The sequence below is a fragment of the Alligator sinensis genome, unplaced genomic scaffold (assembly GCF_000455745.1).
Source record: "Alligator sinensis unplaced genomic scaffold, ASM45574v1 scaffold983_1, whole genome shotgun sequence".
In the NCBI taxonomy this organism is placed as follows: Eukaryota; Metazoa; Chordata; order Crocodylia; family Alligatoridae; genus Alligator; species Alligator sinensis.
The window spans coordinates 1,000,374-1,022,454 of record NW_005842015.1 but is presented as its reverse complement, the minus strand read 5'-3'; the positions used below and the strand labels follow the sequence as shown (position 1 = coordinate 1,022,454).

The following is a 22,081-nucleotide window of genomic DNA, read 5'->3' as shown; positions in this document are numbered from 1 at the left end:
GGAATGTGAAGTTATTTGTTCAGCCTAGGCTCCTGCACTCATAGGCAAATGGATTCCTCCTAAATTTCACACCTTACACTGGTGTGACTCCTTGTGTGACTAAGGAAAGCTCACATGAGCATGGACACACACACGCTGCAGCAGTGCTAATATGGAAGCGGCCAAACTCCTTAGCAAATTTCCATATACAGATTACTTAGTCTTACATGGAGTCCTATGCCAAGTGGTAACCACTATAGCTGAGGAATTCTCCCATAATACAGTTCCTGGAAAGAAGAGCAACTGGAGGCTAAGCCATCATCCATGTACAATCCCTTACTACAGCATAAATTCCCAGGCCAATACACAGCACAAAGCACTTTTAATCAGAGACTGGGAACAAATAAGAAAAGTACTAACGAGTCCCAAATTAAAACAAAAATGAACAGCTTATTTCCTTTAGCTAAGTTTTACTTTCTTTTTGAAGTTCAGAAAAATAAGTATGTTCCCGCCATTTAGATAGTGTAGCCACAGGAATACGGTAAATATATGTTTAATTTTTGTCTTTCTTTTCTGTTCTTATACACACAAAGAATTACTCACATCTTCTATTGTGAAGTCCCTTATTGTCCATTCTGCAAGGACAATCTCTGAAGTCATTGTTACAGTAATATCACCATAACTCATGGGTTGTTTGTCTGCCCAATACTGCTCACACTTTGTCTAAGAAGAAAATTAAAGTTATTTGCATTGTATGGTAGCGATACAAGTGATTTTATGGAAAGCAATGAGAAGAGAGAGAGAAGCTTTGCAAGGACATGCTGTCTAATTCTTACCCTAAATTAGAGTCTAGACTGGGGCTGCTGAATAGTCAATCTAGTTTTAAAATAAAATTATCATTATTTTCTTATTGCTTTCTAAAAACCTAAAAAAGTAGTACAATTTACTCACTTATATGGAATATATGATGATTCTAGCTGACGGTGTTTATTGAAGTTATTATTTCATCATTTACTTCTGCTTTAATGTACTGGGAATGCAAAACATTCATAAGGCAATCCCAATTTATTGGGGGGGGTGGGGGGGAGGGAAATGTCATCAGTTAAATTTATACTTAGTGTAACTTTATTGCCCTGTTCCAATATCCTCCTTTAGGCCAGTATAGGTTTATTCTGCTTTGATGTACCTGCTTGATGATATGTTGTGGAATGGTGAAGTACTGTGCCCAGTTTTGAGTACACTTTAAGGAGACAAATTGCAAAGAGTACAAGAAAGAGCAAAAAGAATGATAAGGCATTTGGAAAAACCATGATCTATGAGTAAAGGGTGAAAGGATAGTTAGTTCAGTTTAGAAGTGAGAGGACTTGGGAGGGGACATGCAAAACATCTTCCATTATGTAAAAGATTGTTATAAAGAGGACAATGATCAATTGATTTGCATGTCCACTAGGAGTAGGATAAGTAGCAAATAAAATTTAGATTAGATATTAGCAAAAACTTTTAAAGCATAATGGACAGTGAAGCAGTGGCACAGGCTATGTACAGAGATTCTGGGATCCTTTTTATGGGAGGTTTATAGAATAAGTTAAAAAATTATTGCTTACAGATGGTCTAAGTACACTTGATACTGCCTCAGAAAAGTGGAATTGATTAGAGGACTTCTTTCTAGCCCTGTATGTCCATGCACCAGACCTGGCACCGGTAGTGGAAGTTATACATACATGTCTACCATCCATCCTTCTGTGGTAGACACCAACTCTACCTCAGTGTATTCTGACTCTACCATGAAATAAAGATTCCAGTATATTTGTAATTATGCTTGATCCCCAATTCTTTTTTCTCCAAAATAACCCAAATATGGTGATCTTCTGGGCATAGTACACAAGGAGCCCAGCTGAAAAGATGGCTGGAAAGGGTTTAAGGTGGTCTCCAAACCAAAAGAGGTATGAAAATTTGCAAAATTAATCTCCATTGTTTAATTCTGCAAGGATTATGGTCTTAATAAGCATGAGTTGCAGTTAGAGCCTCGTATTGGTATCCTTTACAGCAAAAAAAAAATCCAAACCAATATTCCTTGGGATACTCAATAATCGTTTTTTTGATTCAGTAAGTGTGCCTCATTACAAATCTAAGATTGACTGAAAATGCAATGCTGAAAACAGCTGTGTCTACTAAAAAACATTTTTTTCTTTCACTTATATAAAAGCTTTGTTTCTACTCCAACTGCAGAGAGGGAGCATTTCTCTGCTTATTTCAGTGGACCTAGATCAGGTCCAAAATGAAAGCTAATATGTTTAAGCAGACGTATTCAAGCAAGTACAACAAACAGTGACCAGAAAAGAAAAAAAAAATGGATGGAAGTTCAGGTTGCTCATGTAGATGCAACTTTGTCTTTTGAGCACTTCTACGGAATGGTGCGATTGCTTAATGAAGTGGACAGGTCATTCTGCACATTACCTCCTCAGACACCGCTAGACTACACTTCTGCATTCAAATCCATCGGAGTAGGTCTGAATCCAGAACTGAAGCCATAGTTTCTAACATTCTGGATAACTGATGTTTCAGTACATTTGCTATATTGTTTACACACTGGTTTATCTGGTCGAGTACATTGCTTCTAACGGGCTATTTCAGATGAAGACTAAAACAGGACTAACTGTACTAAAACCTGATGCATTTATATACATGCTATGGGAGGAGAGTGGGGGAGGAGTGCTTTAATTAGAGTGCTCCAAGAGCTGCTCTAATTAAAGCACCCAGAGCGTCTCATGTATCAGCACTCCCGCCCTGAAAAATGGCAATGGGAACACTTTAACTAAAGCTTGTTGAACGAGTTTTAGTTAAAGTGCCCCTGCTGCCATTTTTCAGTGTGGGGATGCTAATACACATAACGCTGGTCTGCTGGAGCGTGATAATTGCCATGCTTCAGCAAACTCCATCAAGTCTGCTCCAATGCATTTTAATTAGTGTCAGAGCAGCCTCAATTACAGTGTGTCGGAGCAGCCTCGCTGCACGTGCATAGGTACCTTTTGTGTTCAAGACTGAATACAAAGGGCAATTCCTGCTATACCCCAAAAGGCAACAAGAACTTGAAAAGCGTAGGAAATGAACCTTGTGAATACTATACAGCCTTTAAAGATTTCTGGGGTACCAGGATTAAAAGGAAGTATATAAGCATAAATGCATCCTTTTTATTGCTTAGGATTAATTAATATCATCTTAAAAGAATGTGCATTTTTAACAAAAACATACCCTGCCTTGCTCAATGCATTTTGTCAACATAACAATAGCATAAATATTCTTTTCCCAAATCATCCGCCAGAAGTCTTCCAGAGTGTTCGGTAAGGGACCTTGTGCAGCAATAAATTCTTTCCTTAAATTGTATCCCTAAAATAGAAAATATTTTATATATTCTAAAAGTACTCTTAATCATCACACAGGACAAACCTATTTAAAGGTATTGTTTGATTTGTCTAGCTTATATCATAAAATATACCCAATTTTTAATTTTAGTTGCTTTAACAGACTCACGGGCATGTAGTTCGCATTAATATAATCATCAGTTGGATGGCTTTGGGCTGAAAGTTTAACACGAGAAATGTCATCTGCAAAAAAATAAAAGCATGTCTTTTAGGGTTTCAATGTTTTGGCTAAACACCAACCAAAATTGTTTTGAATAAATGCTTCAAATTCAACACATTTTTAAAATGAGAATAGATGGTTATTTTTGGAATCAGAAACAGGTTTTATAATCCTGAGTACATGCAGTGATTATCTGCAGAAGGCAAATGCTCAGCAAAACAGAGTCATTTTCCAGTAACTGAATAAATTAGTTATTTTTAATCGGTTTCAGGGGTACTGATTGTAGCTGTGCTGGTCTAAGGACATAGGCAGACAAGGTTATTTGGATAAATGTGATACCTTTTATTAGACCAACAGAGTAGTTGGAAAAATTGTTCTTTGCAAGCTTTTGGGCACAGGCACCCTTCTTCAGGCATAGGGAAAGTCAATATGGTATGTATACACATATAAATGTAGGTGTTTTTTGAATGCTTGTAGATTTAAAATTTTTAAACCACTAAGAGTTAAGTATTTTTAAAAAAGTATTTTGAGATTATTAACCAGAATCAGTATCACACATATATGTTAGTTTAGAATAAAATAATAAGGAAGCATTTTAATAATTCAATAAACCTGAAGTAAACAGAATAAATCTAGGGATCTTGAGGCACTACATTCAGGTGGTATCATTAACATATATTTTAATGTAATTTAATTTATGTCAAGAATATATATGTATGTGTGCACAAAATCTAATGTAATTTAATTTACAATACACGCATGCACATATATACACAGATGCATACATACACATAGATCTATGTATATCTATATCACATACACACTTTCTGTTGTGGTACTCCTCAAAATTATTTTCCACATAAACATCCAGAGCTCTCTCATTACTCTCTTTTGACTTCCTCCTTCCAATCTCTTCTTCATGATGCCTACAAAAATCTTGGTGGTTCTGAGGGTACTGGTGTGACAAGATCACTGCCCATCTAGCTGATCAATACTGCCACTTTTTCCTGGGTCCATCCCACCTGTTTCTCTCTAGCCATTTATTGTCTCATATACAAAAAATATGTGCAAGGCCATGTAGTACTTCATGAATGAAAAATCAAACTAGATATGGAGAATGTGTGTTTATAAAAAAGATTTGCATGTTCTGTTAATACTATGGCTTTTGGAACACTGCACAATAGTCATCCCAATCCTTTAAATCTTTTTGTTTATTTATTGTAACATTTACATCAGTATCCATCTCTGAAGTACCCAAAACCATTAGTTAACTGAAGTCTTTCAAAACTCAACATAAAATTCAAAAGAAGAAAAAAAAAGAAACAACCAAAAACAACAGGAGGTGACTTACATGGCAATACATTATTATATCTATTCTTTCCTCTATTCTCAGCAAGTTCAGCAGCAAATTTAGGCTGATGGACACCGGCAGGCCTCAGTTCCTGCAGCAAAATAATAACACTAGTTTAAAGACAAGAGACAGGCAGTTAGTGTGGTAGGCAAACAACTGACACATGGTGTCCTTCTAGCAGTAAAAGTATTAAGTCCTGGAGAAGTGGTAATACAGCAAGCCCTTTTAAAAAGACAGTCAAAGGGATAGAGGAGGCAGAAGGGAAAGGAGTAAAATAAGATGACAAAAAGAGTAATAGGATTTGTGTTTCTCACAAATTGTTTTTTGCACTGTCTGTAAAATATACAAGACTGATCATGACTACATGCTTACTCTGGCTTTAACTTGGCAAAGCACTTAAGCACATGCTCAACTTTCCACATGTGTTTACACCTTACTGACTCTATTCCCTGTCTTTGCTGAATTTGGGGTCTCAAAGCTGATCTGTCACTGTCATGTCATACAGTAACTGAATAGAGTGAGGATGCTGCAGGAACAAGAAAATGACCCGATTTCAAAATAAGGCACAGTGGGGAGATGACTTGGAGCTGAAAGGATGAGAAGGAAGGCTGGATGATAACAAGGAAATCATTATAGAAAAGAGGGGAAGTGGAGTGTATGACACGAGAGGACTTGGAGGAAGAAAGAAAACCTGAAAGAAAAGCAGGACAGAGTAGCATCCCTAAAAATAACTTGATACAGGACATAGGAAAGCAGGGCTGGAAGAGACCTCAAGATGGTCATTTACTCCAACCCCCTGGTCACGGCAGGATCATACCTACTAAACCATCCCAGTCAAGTGACTGTCTAACCTGCTCTTAAACATTTCTAGGGATGGAAATTCCACTACTTCTTTAGGTTGTCTATTCCAATGTTTGATCACTCTCATAGGCAAGTATAGACAGTCAAAAAAAAATCCAATGCTGAATCTATTCAATCTTCACAGGCTGGTCTAAGCTGCATACATTTAACTGATAAGCGAGTGAATAGAAATTCACTTTTGATTCTGGAAAGGCAGCCCAGGCCAGAAGTTGGAGGGCACTAGAGCATGCCTCTTTGCTGGGCTGGAGCAGAGAGCTTGGGCCAAGGCTAGCCTGCTCACCCTGTGACAGAGGTTTAGGGGGAGGTGCAAAGCATCCTCAGATGCTGGGGGACCGTGCGTTGACTTGAATCTGGAGGGGATCTGGGACAGAAGTTCAATAAACCTGGATGGATGTAGTACCAGACTTAACTGATTTAGGTTAAATGAGTTTACCTTAAACCAGTTTTGAAAGCAGTTACGTGCACTGAACTTTTCTTGTGTTACAGATTTAAACGGTATCCAATCTTTGGCTTGTGTATAATTTCTGTCCCAACCCGTATTCAAAAAGTTCTTTCTAATCTTCAAACTAAAATTTCCTCTGCTGCAGACTGAGTCCAATGTTCCTAGTCCAGCCTTCTATGGCCATAGAGAAAAGCCTATGTCTATCCTCTCTGTCAATCACCCTTTAGGTATTTAAAGACTGTTAATCTCTATCAGTCTTGTCTTCTCCAAACTAAATAACCCTAGTTCTTTCAGTCTTTCCATATGAATCATGCTTTCCAGGCCAATCATTTTCATAGCCTTCCGCTGGATCCAATCTGTCCACATCTTTCTTGAAATGCAGGGCCAAAACTGGACACACAGTACTCCAGGTGAGCCCTCATCAGTGCTAAAAAGAAGAAAGATCACCATATTTTTTGAAAATCTTTGAAAGAACCACTTTATTCTGTGGCAAGAAACAGGATGACAGTCACTAGAAAAGACTAGGAGGAAAAAGTCTTATCATGCACAAGCCTACAATAGTTCAGTCTCATTTGGCTGTACTGGCAATTGTAGTGTTTTCTACTTTGGCAGTCTTACTAGCAGAGCCATAGCAAGGTAGTTTTACATCCTGGGCAGCAATGGTATACAGAGAAGCAGCCAGGCTAGCAGCAACTGCTATTCTGGTATCCCTCTCTAGTTGGCACTTAGGGCTGCAGCCCGGTTCACATCCTCCTTAGCTACATTATTGTTCTGTGGTTACATTCAGGTCTTAAAGCACTTGATAGAAAAAAATATTTATTTTTTTTGTATCCCAAAACCCCATTAAGTAAGGCAATGATACTAATAACATGCCCAATCTCACACTTCTTTACAAATAGGGAGACTGAAGCACAGAGAGGGTAAGTAGCTTTCTCAAGGCCAGCTATTAACTTTTTGAGCACAACTAGGATAAGAACCTCAAGGTGTCTAATTTCAATGACAACTCTGACCAGCAGACCATATTTCACTCTCAGAGAGATTCAATGCAACAGATCAGGTCATGGATTGCTGCAGATGTACATTCAGTGTCTCTGATACTGGTCACCGCTTTCTCTCAGAGAGGAGCTATTTTCCCTTTGTAATATTCAAAAGTGTACGATTACAATCTGTGATGGCTGATAATACATACTTCATACTCTTCAGCAAATCCACAGTTTGAATCAGCTTGCTGTGTCTTAAAGTAAGACTCAAAGTTTTCAACTTTAATTGGCTTTGACCTAAAATGAATAAAACCCCTTATTAGTATTCATTATTAGTTAAATACAAGATAAATTCAATTCATGACAAATTTATATTTATAAAATGTGAATTACTTACTTCTTAGGTCTTCAGGGAGGGAAAAAGAAAAAAATGGTTAGAGCTGTATTCTTTGCTATGTGACTAACAGTTTTTTTAATTTTTATCCTCCTCAAACTTTGGCCTAAGAAAGGGCATAAGGACACACTGTTCCAACGTTCTGCTCAGGCTGAGTGCACAATGCAAGTCAATTAGGAGTATGCAAAAAGGGGCATATACCATATGCTCCCAAATAAGTTACACACCTTATGCTGGAAAAACAGAATGAAAGAAAAAAGGATGTTTTTCCAGTCATGCCTGAACGTTGACTTCAGGGGATCCTGACTGCAGTGGCTGTGGCCGTGAGAGGGTTAACCCTGTAGCTCTGGCTACAACCCCCTGCTCAAGGCAGGAGTAGCACTGAAGTGTGAACTCTTCCCCCTCCCTCCCTGAAGTGGGCAGAGGAAGAAGCATAGCAGCCATGTTGCAGCAGTGCTTCCCTGCTTCTATTCCAGCAAAAAAAAAAATCAAACGTGAATGAAAGTGTTAGCTTCACTCAAGACATGCACCCCAGTTTTGGAGTACTGTTTTTTGGGGAAAGGGTGTGTATGACATACAACTCAATACAATAATAACCTTTGTGCTTCTCTTCTACTAAGCTGGTCACAGAAGGCCAATAACCCCGGAACTTTTGCTCCCTGCCAAAGACCTCAAAGCTGGGGGTCACTAGGAGGCTTTATCCAGGCTCTTCCCTTGTTAGCAGAATTACAAGAGACAACCTATGATGGCTTTTCACTGTCTGTGGTTTATGGTACACTGCATTTATCCTTCCATGTCCAGCTACAATGGTTTTAATATTACTTACACTGAAGGTTCAGCTCAAAGTAGCCCTACCCCAGGCCATAGGGCAAAATCCTTTTTGAATACAGAAAGGCTACAAATAGGGTTCTTAAACACTGTACCTTATAATCTTGATTGTGTCCATAAAAATAAATAAAGCTGAGATCTGAAAAACTGATAAAGGCACCTACACATCTAAATCTGTTTAATTATAATAGAAAGTGGATGTTCAAATCCTTTTGGCAGCTGTTAGAAGTCTCAGCCTCTTAACTATTTTAGATGGCAGCAGGTTGCATTTGGTTCTCCACAAGGAATCCGAGTATTTAAAGCTGTAATACTCAGCTTATAACATAGTATAACACAAAACTACCAAAGTTCTGAGCAGATATTGCTAATATCGCATAAACTGAGAAATTAACGGGTGAAAGAATATAAACTCACTTAATCTGAGAAAAGGACACATCATTATTTTTTCCATCTTTCCTGTAAAGGGGAGAAAAACCACAAGAGGTTAGTAGAATTTATGCAAAACACATGCATGGTTCTTGGTAGACTCCTTCTATGCCTGGTCAGACCAGTGGCTGCATCTACAGGAGACACTGACTGTGCACTAGCTCATTACTACTAGCATCATTTGGCAGGAAGCATGATGCAACGCTACTGCACAGTCAGTGTCACCTAAAAGCTGTTTGGTGTCACCACCGCCAGTGTCACCTAAAAGCTGGGGCAGCGCAGGGCAGGCAGTGGCGGCAAAGAGACCCCTGGTGCGGCTCTCTGCTCCCTGTGGAACCAAGTCGCGTGGCAGGGCAGCAACATACAGCTGTTCCCCTGCAAGCCCAGCTCTGAAACTGAAATTTTCCGAAACACTTCTGAAACGTTTCAGATGCTTCATTTTGTTTAGGAGATTTTTTGGAGCCTCCTGTTTCAATTCAGATTCAATGTTTTGGGTGCCCAAATGGCCTGAAACACCTCCAAAATGAAACGGCTGCCGAAATTTCACACAGCCCTACTAAATGGCTGTGCAGTAACAACTGTGCAGTCAGCATCTCACGTAGACGCAGCCAGTTTCCTGTATAGCATCTAGTCCGGTGTAAGGAGACCTTCCTGAGACTAACTTTATGCCTGACACTTACAGTAGGCATTAAAATAAGTAGCAGGAAATATGACCATGAATGAATCCCCTCTCCCCCCCACACTTTTGGGTGCATAGTGGTGTCCAAGGCCTGAATGTGTAGCTGACCTAAACCCATGACTAGAGGGACTTGATTGAGGCGGCCAACGAGCTTCTTTGCCATGTAGATGATCAAGAAGGAAATACAATGCCACCCCTGGTTTAAGTGTGGCATTTTAAATTCCACCCCCTGTGGAATTTTATCCCAGTTTGGAATCAGGGTAAATTACATAAATTACATAAGTACAAATTATAGATTCATAGATTATAGAGTCAGAAGGGACCCAATGGATCATCATGTCCGACTCCCTGCCCCGGCAGGAAAGAGGACCGAGGTCAGATGACCCCAGCCAGGTGACTGTCAAGCCTCCTCTTGAAGACCTTCAAGTTAGGTGATAGTACCACCCCTCTTGGAAAGCCATTCCAGACTCTGGCCACCCTTACTGTAAAAAAAAAATTCTTCCTAATGTCTAACCTAAATCTACCCTCCACTAGTTTGCACCCATTATTCCTAGATTGAAAGTTTCGAACTCCCATCATGCTGACCAGTGCCTTGTTCCCTTATACTAACCCCCTCTATCCACTGTAGCTTGCTTCTTCGTAACTTGAATTCTAAGCTCTTTGGTTCAGAGACAGTCTTTATGTTGCACTGGTATAAATTAAAATCTCAATATAGACAAGGCCCCAGAAACACTGTTAACAGCATTTAAATCAAAGTCAACTGCATTAGAAGTTTATTCAGGGAGTTTAAGCCCTGGCTGAATGACTTTAAAAAAAAAGGATCATCACATCTACAAAAGCAGCTGTCCCCTAGGCTTTTCCACTTAGGAAGCAACCATCGGCCATAGATGGAAACTGGTAGAAGGGAACAGCAACTAGACAAAGAAAGAGTTCTAAATTAAGAGACAGTGCAAAAATCACATAGAGATGTTTTCCAAGTGAATAAGGTAAAAGAATAAGCTGTAGTAAGTGTCTGGTAATGTTTATGGTACTGTTAGAATGATGTTGTAGCTGCAATGGTCCATGAATTGAGAGAGGCAAGAAGTATTTTTTATTTTTATTTTTTTTGCCGGGGGGAGGTGGAGTGGAATATCTTGCACTGGACCAACTGCATGGCTGGAATAAAAAAGTTAGACAAGCTTTCAAATGCAGACATGATAAAGAATATTTTGCTTTCAAAAGCCTGTCTAACTTTATTCCAGCCATGCAGTTGAGCCAATACAAGATATGGCCCCTCCAGAATCCTTGTCTTCGGAAACTTTTAGTAGCTTTTTAAAATTGATGCTGCACAGTATTTAACTTGTAACAGCCCTTAAGTCCAAGTTGCCTAGAAAAGACCAGAACTGTGAACCACTATGAACATATCTCAGGTATCTACAGGAGCAGTGTCAAGGGATTATTTTCAGATAACATAACATCTGAAAGCTTGTCTGTCTGCTACATCATCTCTACTAAGCCTTACTATTACCTCTAGAAAATAAATTTCACATCAGAACTTGTGTTCTAGTATAATACTACAAAGCACTGCCTGTCAAGAAGAAAAGGCTTTACTGGATATCTTCAAACAAAATCAGATTAATAGTTGAATATATTAAAATACTAGTTACAAGCATGTCCTGTACCACTGTAGGTATGTGACATTTAAAAATAATGGCCTGATTCTAATCAGTTACATTAACACCCGTGTGTACATTCACAACGGTGACCAGAATAGATAATGGACCGGTGATATATAGTCATGCTAACGGTTATTTTCTCAAACTACCTACCAAGTTTGATGGAACCACTTTGAGTTGCTATCATATACATACAAATTTTCAATAAATAGAACAGCAGTTCCATTCTTTCTGAGATTGTAAGTGTTGGGGTCATGATCCCTAGTTTGGGGGACTCCTGAGATGCACTGTATTTTAAAATATCACTTTAAAAAAGTGTATGAACAGGAATCTTGGTCATTGTTATGCTTTAGTACATTAACACTGAACTACTACTGCCCTTTCAAAAAGCCAATGTTATTACTAACATCTTACCTTCTCCTTCTCCAGAAAACAAAGACCACTACAAGAAGTACAGCCGAGACACACAAAATAGAACCAAGAACAGCTCCAACAATGACGCCTTACAGAAAGATAAAAATAGAACAAGTGCTCATTAGTTAGCTACCATGTCAATAATGAGTTAACAAAATTAAAAGACTAGAGATTCTACTACAGAGGTAGACAGCCCTCAGTACGGGCACCAAAGCATGGCACATGAAAGCATTTTGCTTGGCACATGTGCCTCAGGGCGGATGATGGGGAAGGGGCCTGGGTTATGCTGCCACAACAAGATTCGGGCCCCTCACAGCTCCTCTGCCATCCGCCCCTGGTATTAAAACATCTTACAAGTTGAGGTTCCAGGTGTTTTTGACACTCTGCCCAAAACCCATTGCCAACCCCTGATCTACTATGAATTTCAAGAAAAGTTGGAAAAGATATACTTTGAGATTTTAGAACACCAGTTATCCATGTCTGTCCAAAGACTCAAAAGGAAGTGATAATCATTCATTTCTACTCCAAGTCCAGTTATCAATAAAACACAGAGTAACAAATGGGAAGCTAGTATGTTCTAAATTAAGAGAGAGTGCAAAAATCACGTAGAGATGTTTTCCAAGTGAATAAGGTAAAATAATTTTACATCAGCTGAGGATGTAAATAGGGATAATAAGAACAAGTGCAAAGTCCTGCACTTAGGATGGAACAATCCCATGCACCAGGACAGGCTGGGGACTGACTGGCTGGGCCGCAGCTCTGCAGAAAAGGACCTGGGGTTTACAGTGAACAATACGATGAACATAAGTCAGCAGCATGCCCCTGGGGTCAAGAAGGCTGCATTGGTAAGAGTGCTCCCAGCAGATCAAGGGAAGTGATTATTCCCCTCTATTCAGCACTGGTAAGGCCACATCTAGAGTACCATGTTCAGTTTTGGGGCCCCCCCCTGACAGAAAAGATGTGGACAAATGGGAGAGAGCCTAGTGGAGGGCAATGAAAATGGTTCAGGGACAGGGGCACATGACTTCTGAGAAGAGACTGAGGGATCTGGGCTTATTTAGTCCAGATTAGAGAAGACTGAGGGGGGATTTAATAGCAGCCTTCAACTACCAGAAGGGTGGTTGCCAAAGAGGACAGAGCTAAACTGTTCCCAGTGGTGGCAGATGACAGAACAAGGAGCAGTGGTCTCAAGTTGCAGCAAGGGAAGTTTAGGTTAGGTTAGATATTAGAAAAAACTCTCTCAAGAGAACAGTAATAAAGCACTGGAACAGGTTACTCAGTGGTTATGAAAGCTCCATCCTTGAAGGTTTTTAAGGTCCGGCTAGACAAAGCCCTGGCTGGGATGATCTAGTTGGGGCTGGTCCTACTTTGAGCAGGGAGTTGGATGAGATGACCTCCTGAGGTCCCTTCCAACCCTCATTTTCTATGATTCTGTGACCTGACCCATTTTTCTTTAATCATAGAATTCTCAGACTCAGGGCTTCATTTTTGGTCCTGGATTTCAACTCCAAGTGAAAATGTGTACCATCCATTGTACTAAAGGAGCTAATCAGATAGTCTGAGGTGTGTACCTTACCTCAGGTTCAGATTGAAATAATTTCACAGACTGTGCCCAGAAAAAGGAAGAACAGTTCTGAGCTTAAGCAAAAATATGTAAGAAAACATTATTACTAATGCAAACCAAGATTTATATATGCTAAAAACTGCCCTTACAGAATGGGCAGACTTCTAGTGCACCAAGAACTAAAAAAGTAGTGTTTCTGTACCATCTCTCAGCTAAAATTGTAGTTGCATTCTAATTGAGTACTGGGACCCAAGAGACAGTAGGTCTCAATCCATCTATATCATTTTATGCTTTAGTATCGGTGTTGAAAAATCTGTAAAATAATATCCCTGTGAGGAAGATTCCTCACAAGATCCCTGTGAGGAATCCCTATAAGCAAGCATAGAAAAAGTAAGGCTAGAAGGGACCACAGGAGTTCATCTAGTCCAACCTCCTGCTCAAGGCAGGATCTTTCCTATCCAAACCATCCCATACAAGCGCATGTCTAACCTGTTCTTAAAGCTGAACACAGGGCCTGTCACACAACTACCAGGCACACTGCCACAAAACACAACCCCCCTAATTTGCTACAGGTAAAGTAGGTGGACAAGAGCGCTGTCAATGTCCTGCCACTGCAGGACAGGAAATGATTGTTAAAATATATTTGAGATCCAAAAAAATGACAAGGAATAAACAAGAATTTATGTGGAATTGATGAACTGTATTAAGATCAACTACATTACAAAACAGACCCTGTCCTCTCTACATTGAAATCAGAAAGTGTTTTCCTAAACACATCTAGACCAAATATTTAGGATATAGTCAGTCCACTATTTTATTTTAGCAGTACCTGGATCCTGGGGTACTCGAAAGGGTTCAGAATAAGGTGTGAATGATACGTAGCTCCTCTCTTCAACAATAGGTCCAGTTTTATTATTGGCATACGTAATGTCAGTGAAACCTGCAACAGAAGTCCTGGGGAGAGGGGAAAGAAATGTAATAGTTGTATTAGATTATATTAACCACTCAATCCTAGCAAGCAATATTTATGATCTCATGATCAGATAACTATTTAGACTTCATATGTATACAAGGGAAATAAAATAATGAATTGAAATAAATACCTGTATAAACCAAGGGGCTCCAGTGGTCCATTGTAATAAGCATGTGTGGTGTTTGCATTTCCTACTACAACTGTGTAAGGCTGACTTCTGGAGGTTGAGAGAGAAGCCCTTGTATGTTCAATGTTCATAACATATGTTACATAAGTATGTGTTTTCTTTGTCTTGAAGTCATGGTATGTCAAGTTCAGGTTATATTTTGAAGGCTGGTTATCTTATGAAAGACAAGAGACAACATATACATCAAGTATTACATTTCTGTAAAAACAACATAACTGAGAGGGCAACTGTAGTAAAATATTGAATAAGATTCCGACTATTCCTAGGGTACTGCCTAAAATTAAAGTCTGAGAACACTTAACTCTTTTTACTGTAAAGCAATTTATTTTAACTGCTTTTGCTCCCAGAAAAAGTCACTGGCTGCTTTAATATCCTTTTTTTTTTCCAATTGTAATGTGTGTGGCAGATCGGATGTTGCAAACATCAACTAGTCCACAAAAGGCACGTCATAATGAAATTGTCCATACAGAGAATCCAGTGATTTACTAGACAGATTGTCAGGTTAGAACAAGAACTCGAGAAAGCATTTGAACAAGCATAGTGTGTTGAAACCATTCAGACTGTTCTGAAAGGGGCAAAATGAGTTTGGTAATGTGTCAGCTAATCAAGATTAAACCTGAAGTGTCCCCATAATCAGCCAACAGGATGTTCATCACAACCTGTGCCTAGTTTATTGCCCACAAAATGGTGTTTCACAATGAGTCAGAACATGATCTTGAGAAGCAGTCTGTTAATAAATAAATAGGACCTTGTTTTCTAGTGAGGACAAGCTCTTAGAGGGCAAGGTCTTCAGCACATAAATCTCAATAGGCAGAATTTTGAGAGCTGTTTTTATCATCTTTATTGGCTGTTGTGAATGATTATAAGCAATGGTCAACATAATACCAAATGGGAGCTTACAGGGAACTAGGCATTTTTTCCCATAAGACTCAGAAGAACTATTTACTGTGACAGATAGACTCCTAATGCTTGATGACAGCAATGCTTTTATGTCATTCAAGCACATTTCAAATCAAATCAAACATCATTTTAATCTAATGATGCAATATTCCAGGGTGAAGTGGTAACACTGAATAAATAAGCCTCATCAAACAGGAAGCCAGATTGTCTAAGTACATTAGGCTATTTCTCCCTGTTCCTGCTCCATGATTCTGTCAAGGAAAGACTAAATCCTAGAATTTTAAGGCAGATTATGGAAATGAGACACGTAAAAACTCTGGGGTATCAAAGCAGTTTGAACTGCTAGCTGTCAGAGACAACTCAACAGCACACAGTTAAAAGCTCAAAGCGTTATGAGGAGGGCATAGCTCACTCCCCACTCATTGCTGTTTTAAAAATGCCCCTCTCCTTATAGAAAATATAGTATTAGTGCAATCTCTAAAAAAGATTACAGACTGGCTACAAAAAGCTGTTTCAGGAGTGAGGTGTAAAGCTGGGCATGTGTATACAACAGAAGTAGATTGTGCTGGATTCTACATTTCTCTGTAAACCAAGGGCAAAGCTCTCATTGACTTTTTAAGATCCTGGGATAAGAGAGAAAAAATTAACACAGTCCCTTGGAAACACACTTTGCTTTGTATTATCGTATTTGAGATACGGATGAAAAACAATAATAAATGAATTACAGTACTGTCCCAAATAACAGAACCCTACCCCAAACGTACTAGTGCAATAAGGTAATAGTATTTGGAAGTTAAGTAGCCGTGTTGTTATTAACTGTACCATATTATTAACTGACCCATGCCTTTTCCTAATTTTTCCCTTTGCAGTAAAGCATAAATCTGAAGTTGAAAAATTTGGCTATATTTCAGTTTCATCAATCACACTTAGAAAAATCTGTTTCCTTGGCTGTGTGTCAAAAAAGGGAGAACAGACTTCAAATATAATCCTGATTTGATGTTACTAGTTAGAAATGTATGAAAAAAAATTCAAACATGTTGATAAGACACCATGTTAAAACAGCAATTTTGGAACAGTTGATTAACACAGACTGTAAATAATGGAATCCAAGAAGCTATTCCAGTACCATTGCTAATATAACAATCAGTGTTGCACAACTGAATACAGCTACATTACCACTCTCTGCAGAACATGTATTTAAACAAAAATAGAGAGGGAAGAGCTACACCCAAACTGCTGGGAAATGCATGCTCACTGTTAAAACAAAAAACAATAAGTAGAAGGATCATTATCCTGGATAAGGAAGTCAGTAGAAACCTTGCACATGGGAAATGTACTGCATAGGCTGCCTTTCTTTAAGCTTTTTCAGGACTGAAACAAGATTTTAATTGACATCAAATTGCAAAGAACCACCTCCCCAATTTTCTGAATTAACACTGTAGCTATTCATTTAAATGATTTTCTTTGGTTTGACCTTTTAAAGAGGTTTGTAGCAATCTCTAGCAGGTTGCTTATATTCAGCATTCCTGAGCATGACACCAACAATGCTATTCCTGCATTTCATCCATAAAGATAACCCACCCATGGTTAACAAATTTAAAATTGGAGAGGAGTCCTATTTATTTATTTACTTTTATATTTGATTATAATATTTTGGGAAGGGGGTTGGTGGTGACGGGAAGAAAGAGACAAAACATTCCAAGTTCAGAAGTTTTTTACTAGTCCCTAAAATCGTTCTATAAAAAACAAATGACACCATGCACTTTTGTGGCTGGGGTTACAGGCACACCAATATGGAAGTGGCGCACACAGCACTGTGGCAACCTGCTCTTGTGAGAAGCCTGAATGAGCTGGAATATTTTAGGCAGAAGCTCAACTGTAGCCTTATGAAATTAGTAAGAGTTGTGACATTGTTTGGGGCCACCACTTCACTCTAAGTTTTTGAATTGTGACTGCAAGTATTAGGGGTAACTTCCCCTCTCTATTTACCATCTGTTAGGACTGTAAAATAATGCGCAAAGCTACGAGTTCATTTAAAAAAAAAAAAAAAAAAAGTCTATGCTGTTGGATACACACATGATGATGTCCGATTTTCAGAAGCACACACCTGGGAGGTTATAGCATCACCTCAGAACAGTGTAACAATGTCATCTTACCATTAGCAGTTGTGATTAGGACTGCATAGGCCTTTAAGGGTCCATGTTCAGACTTAAACGGACTAAACTGAACTTTAAACGAGTTGTGATCAATTCCTGTAATTGCAGGGGGTGCACTTGGAGCAGGAGGGTCTAGAAGCAGAGAAAATATCAATTAGACTCTTACTGCAAATTAAAGAGAAAGAAGTTTGCTATGGAGAAAGCATGATATGCTGAAAAGTCTATTTTCTCCAAATGCCCTGAAAAAATGTTAAAGAGAAAGCCTACCATTTTCTATGGTCTCATATTACTGCAACTTGTCTATAGGGCACAACCCCCCATCATTCAGCGCATTTCAGTGGCACTTAAAGGGCATACACAAGATGTGCCGTACTTACCTAAATCCAAGACAACCCAGAATTTAAGTTGACTCCCCCAATAATTAGATTCTATATATAAAAAAATATAAATTTGTTATGATGTTCTATCTATAGAATCTAATTATTGGAGTATCATCTTACATTCATCCGTACCACCACTGCAATGGGAAAAGCAACGTCAGGGGGGCAGGTGGTGAGGGAGGCAGTAGATGGGCAGACAGCTTGTCCCCCACCACCTGCCTCCCCTTGTGCCTGCCCCTCCCTCACCCCACAGCTTCAGGCCCTTGCCTTTCCTTCTCCCCTCCATCTCCAAACCATGCCACTTCTGCTCCCCCCCTGCAGTCTCAGGTCCCCCAGCCTTGCCTTCACCCCACTCCCACTCTGACATCCTCTACTCCTCCAACAGAGCTTCCCCTACCCTCCCTGCTGCTTACCCTTGCTCTGTGCTGGCAAGCTCTGTCCTCACTCCAACTGGGGGTGTGGAGCATGGCCACAGCCCAACCCCATTCCAGTGGTGGTAGGGGGCAGATAGGGGCCCAAGGCTGCAGGTGGGAGGGAAGAGGCATAGAGTGCAGAGGTGGCAGGGATGGTGGGTTGGGGCAGAGCACAGCTGAAGCAGCTGCCTGACCCCTGCCCCACCCACCCTATCTCCTACTCAGTACTAAGATGAGGACCTTTTCCCACCACCTCAACGGGAGAAAACCTTGCTTTGAAATCCAGTAAATACAGTATTATTCTTGTGCTTTAACAAGCTTGAAAATGTGATGAAAAACTGGTGGATAGATGATATACAATGCTATAGTTCCACAAATCAAAATCAGAAATAACCCTAGATGAAACAGGAATAACTCTGAAGTATTTTTTTTATAGAAGACTCTGGGGAATAGCAACTGAGATATGCTGACATCTCTGCTCACTGAACCCTCAGCTAAGGACTGTCACAAAAATATGGGCTCCAACAAATCTTGATACTATTCTTCTGGGTGCAGGTAGTATGGCTTTACATTACCGATAGACTACAAATTAAAACAGTTTCAAATAAAAATGCAAGAGGGAAGGATTTCTTAGGGTATTATCTTTCATTGCACCAACTGTATGGTTGAGATAAAGTTACACAACCTTTCAGATGCAAGACATTCTTCATCAGGTCCCTGATCCCAAACGCAGCCTGCAGGTCACTGACGAAAAATGTCTTGCATTCAAAATCTTGCCTAACCCTATCCCAATACGCAATGAAAAATATCACCCGAAGAAATTCTGGCCACTCTCAATTTCTGGACCATCATGAACATCAGTTTTATATTTCAAATGAAAGTGAGATTTGAAGTGCTTTAAATGTACTTCTGTCAATACTCCAGCAGGGGAGCTTTAAAAATCTAACCAAGCAAACATATATAGTGTCCATGCAGATAAAAAATGATGCATGAGAAAGTGAAAGGGGCAAGGATTTGTGTGGTTGATAATTTTTGGGGGGATATTATTGGGATAGATGAGCTTTCAATTGCAATGCATTTCTATGGACTGCCAATAAAAGATACTACCCATCAAAATCCTTGCCCCTCAAACTATTCCTGGACCATCATGGCTATGACTTCACTCCAATGCTCTATAAGAAAAAGAATGCCCATAATACAGATATTAGTTCTATACCAGGGGTGGGCCAAATATGGCCCACTAGGCCCACTATGTTTGGCCCACAGGGCCCCTAAAAAATTTAGAAAATTAATATTTATCTGCCCCTGGCTGCTTGTCAAAGATGACAGGAGCCAAGAGCAGTAGGACCCAGAGGAAGCCATGGCAGGACCCCAGAACAGCAAGGCCCGCCCAGCCCTGCCCCCACAGCTGGAAGCCCTTGCCTGGCACAGGCTTCCGGCCTGGGACTGTGGGACTGTTCATGCCTCCCTGTGCCAGTGCGGGAAATTCAGGTAAGAACGGAGGCCAGGGAGGGAGAACAGGGAGGCAAGGGAGGCCCAAGTGACTGCCCCAGTCCTGAGGGCCGGGCCAGCCTCTGCTGAGTCCCCAGGTCTGGCCATACAACTGGGAGCCACGTGATGTCGGAGTGGGAGGCAGGCAGGAAAGTGGGAAAAGCAGTGGTGGGGGGCAGGGGACAGTGGAAGAGTGTGGCATGCAGGAGTGCAGGGCCCACACCTGTGTCCCAGAGCCAGCATTGGCAGGGCCCAGAGTGGGGAGGCAGGAGTGTGGGGCATGGGCTGGCAGGGGTCTATGGAGCTGGGCTGGGTTGTGCCAGCAGGTAGAGGGGGGAGGCTGACCCAGCTCTATCGAACCCCTGCCGGCTGGGACCCTGGGCTCCTGCTGCCCTACTTTGGGCCTCGCCAGCGCTGGCCCGGGACACAGGTGCAGGCCCCGCACTCTCACTCAGCTGTCGCTGGCTCCCATGCACCTACTCGCTCTTAGTTCCCCCTGCCCCAGCCCCACAGTACAGGCAGGGATGAGCACACGCAGCCCCAACCCCACGCTCGCCCATCTGGGCTGAGCAGTGGGTGCATGGAACAAACTGGTGCTCAGTGTGGGGAAAAAAGCAGCTCCTCCTCTTCCCTGTGGCCGGCACTTCCTGGTGCAGCCACCCGGAGGCCACATGGGCCTGTCCTGTGTCTCTGCTGCATCACCGCTGCCTCTGGGCTGCCCCATGGGGCAGCAGTGGCAGTGGAGAGCAGGCAAAGGCAGACCCATGTGGGCTGCAAGTGGCTGCACCAGGGAGCACCGGCAGCGGGAGACAGAGGGGCCGTTTTTCTCCCATGCTGAGCTCCGCCACGCCACTTGTGAGCTGCTCAGTGCAGGTACTCCACACAGCCACCTCTGCTGCGCTGGGCAGCACAGAAGTGGTGGTGAAGGAGCCACACGGCAGCCTAGCATGGCACGGGCTCTGGGTGACTGCAGCAAACACTGCCTGGCAGCAGCAAGGACAGCGGTCACTTTCTTAGGCCCCGAGCAGCAGTTTGCACCCAGCTGCTGCTGCCACTCAACACTGATGGGCAAGTGCGGAGCCAGTGCAGGTCCCAGGCTGAGCAGCAGGGGCACAGAACAAACTTCTGCTCAGCGCTGGAGAAAAGCGGCCCCTCCCCATCCAGCTGCCAGCACTCCCTGGTGCAGTCACTTGCAGCCCACACAGGCAGTCTGTGCCTGCTCTCTGCTGCCAGTGCTGCCCCAAAGGGCACCCCAGAGGCAGCAGTGACATGGTGGAGACACAGAACAGCTCCACGTGGCTGCACCAAGAAGCTCCAGCCACGGGGATGGGGAGGGGCCACTTTTCTCCTACACTGGGCAGCAGTTTGTTCTGTGCCCCCGCTGCTCATCCTATACGGGCGAGCGCAGGGTTGGGCAGGGCTGCGTGCACTTGTACCGTGGGGCTGGTGTGGGGAGGGATTGGGAACGAGCAGGTACGTGGAAGCCAGTGACAACTGGGTGGGAGCACAGGGCCCATGCTCATGACCCGGGCCAGCACCCGCAAACCCAGAGCAGGGCGGCAGGAGCACGGGATCCCAGCCAGCGGGAGTTCTATGAAGCCAAGTGGGTTCCCTTCTTTCCCTGCTGACAGAGCCCAGCTCCACTCCACAGACCCCTGCCAGCCCATGCCCCGCACTCCTGCCATCCCACTCTGGGCTCTGCCAGCACTGGCCCTGGGACACCAGTGTATGTCCCACGCTTCTGTTCGCTTCACCTCCCCCCCGGCCACCACTTTCCTGCTCACCCTCTGGCCACTCTGCACCATGCTCCCATGCCCACACACACACACACACACACACACACACAAACCCCCATACCCACCCACCCACAGCTCCCTACAAACCTCATAGCTACCCACCCATACATACTTCCCCCACCAACCCTGCACACCCAACAAAATACAAATAAGATTGCATTTTAAGCTATTATGCAATCACTTCTACATCTACAGCACAAATGCACACAAATCAGGACAATTTTTTTTTTAATTAAATGAAAATATATTATTATGGGTGTTTGATTTTTAGCATATAATTTGGGTTTTTCTCCCCTAAAGAGTATTTCCAGGGGCAAGGGGAGGGATTCTTGTGGCAAAGGTCAGAGGTTAGGGGGTCCCAAGACAGCAGCCAGGGGTGGGGCCTATGGGTGTTTGATTTTTAGCATATAATTTGGGTTTTTCTCCCCTAAAGAGTATTTCCAGGGGCAAGGGGAGGGATTCTTGTGGCAAAGGTCAGAGGTTAGGGGGTCCCAAGACAGCAGCCAGGGGTGGGGCCTCTCATGCAGCCCTCGACAGCTTGCCAAAACTTGGTAAGTGGCCCTCTGCCAGAAATAATTGCCCGTTCCTGTTATATACACTTCTTTTGTGGCTCTCATGGGATTTGTAGGG

At 41.9% G+C, this 22,081-nt stretch overlaps 1 protein-coding gene across 8 annotated transcripts in view; it reads right to left on the bottom strand.

The window, feature by feature from the left end:
- The window catches only part of PTPRJ (protein tyrosine phosphatase, receptor type J), a 171,455-nt gene that overhangs the window by 2,624 nt on the left and 146,750 nt on the right, over positions 1-22,081 (bottom strand). For 7 of the 8 annotated variants that reach the window (XM_006022013.2, XM_006022012.1, XM_006022017.1 and 4 more), the window contains 11 exons: positions 17,372-17,503; positions 14,259-14,469; positions 13,985-14,109; positions 11,592-11,679; positions 8,832-8,873; positions 7,593-7,601; positions 7,405-7,492; positions 4,913-5,003; positions 3,511-3,584; positions 3,232-3,366; positions 583-702 (listed from right to left, as the gene is read on the bottom strand). In XM_006022013.2, the coding sequence (XP_006022075.1) occupies positions 583-702; positions 3,232-3,366; positions 3,511-3,584; positions 4,913-5,003; positions 7,405-7,492; positions 7,593-7,601; positions 8,832-8,873; positions 11,592-11,679; positions 13,985-14,109; positions 14,259-14,469; positions 17,372-17,503 (1,115 nt within the window). The remainder of the gene's footprint in view (positions 1-582; positions 703-3,231; positions 3,367-3,510; positions 3,585-4,912; positions 5,004-7,404; positions 7,493-7,592; positions 7,602-8,831; positions 8,874-11,591; positions 11,680-13,984; positions 14,110-14,258; positions 14,470-17,371; positions 17,504-22,081) is intronic. The other variant, XM_006022015.1, reaches the window with a different exon arrangement.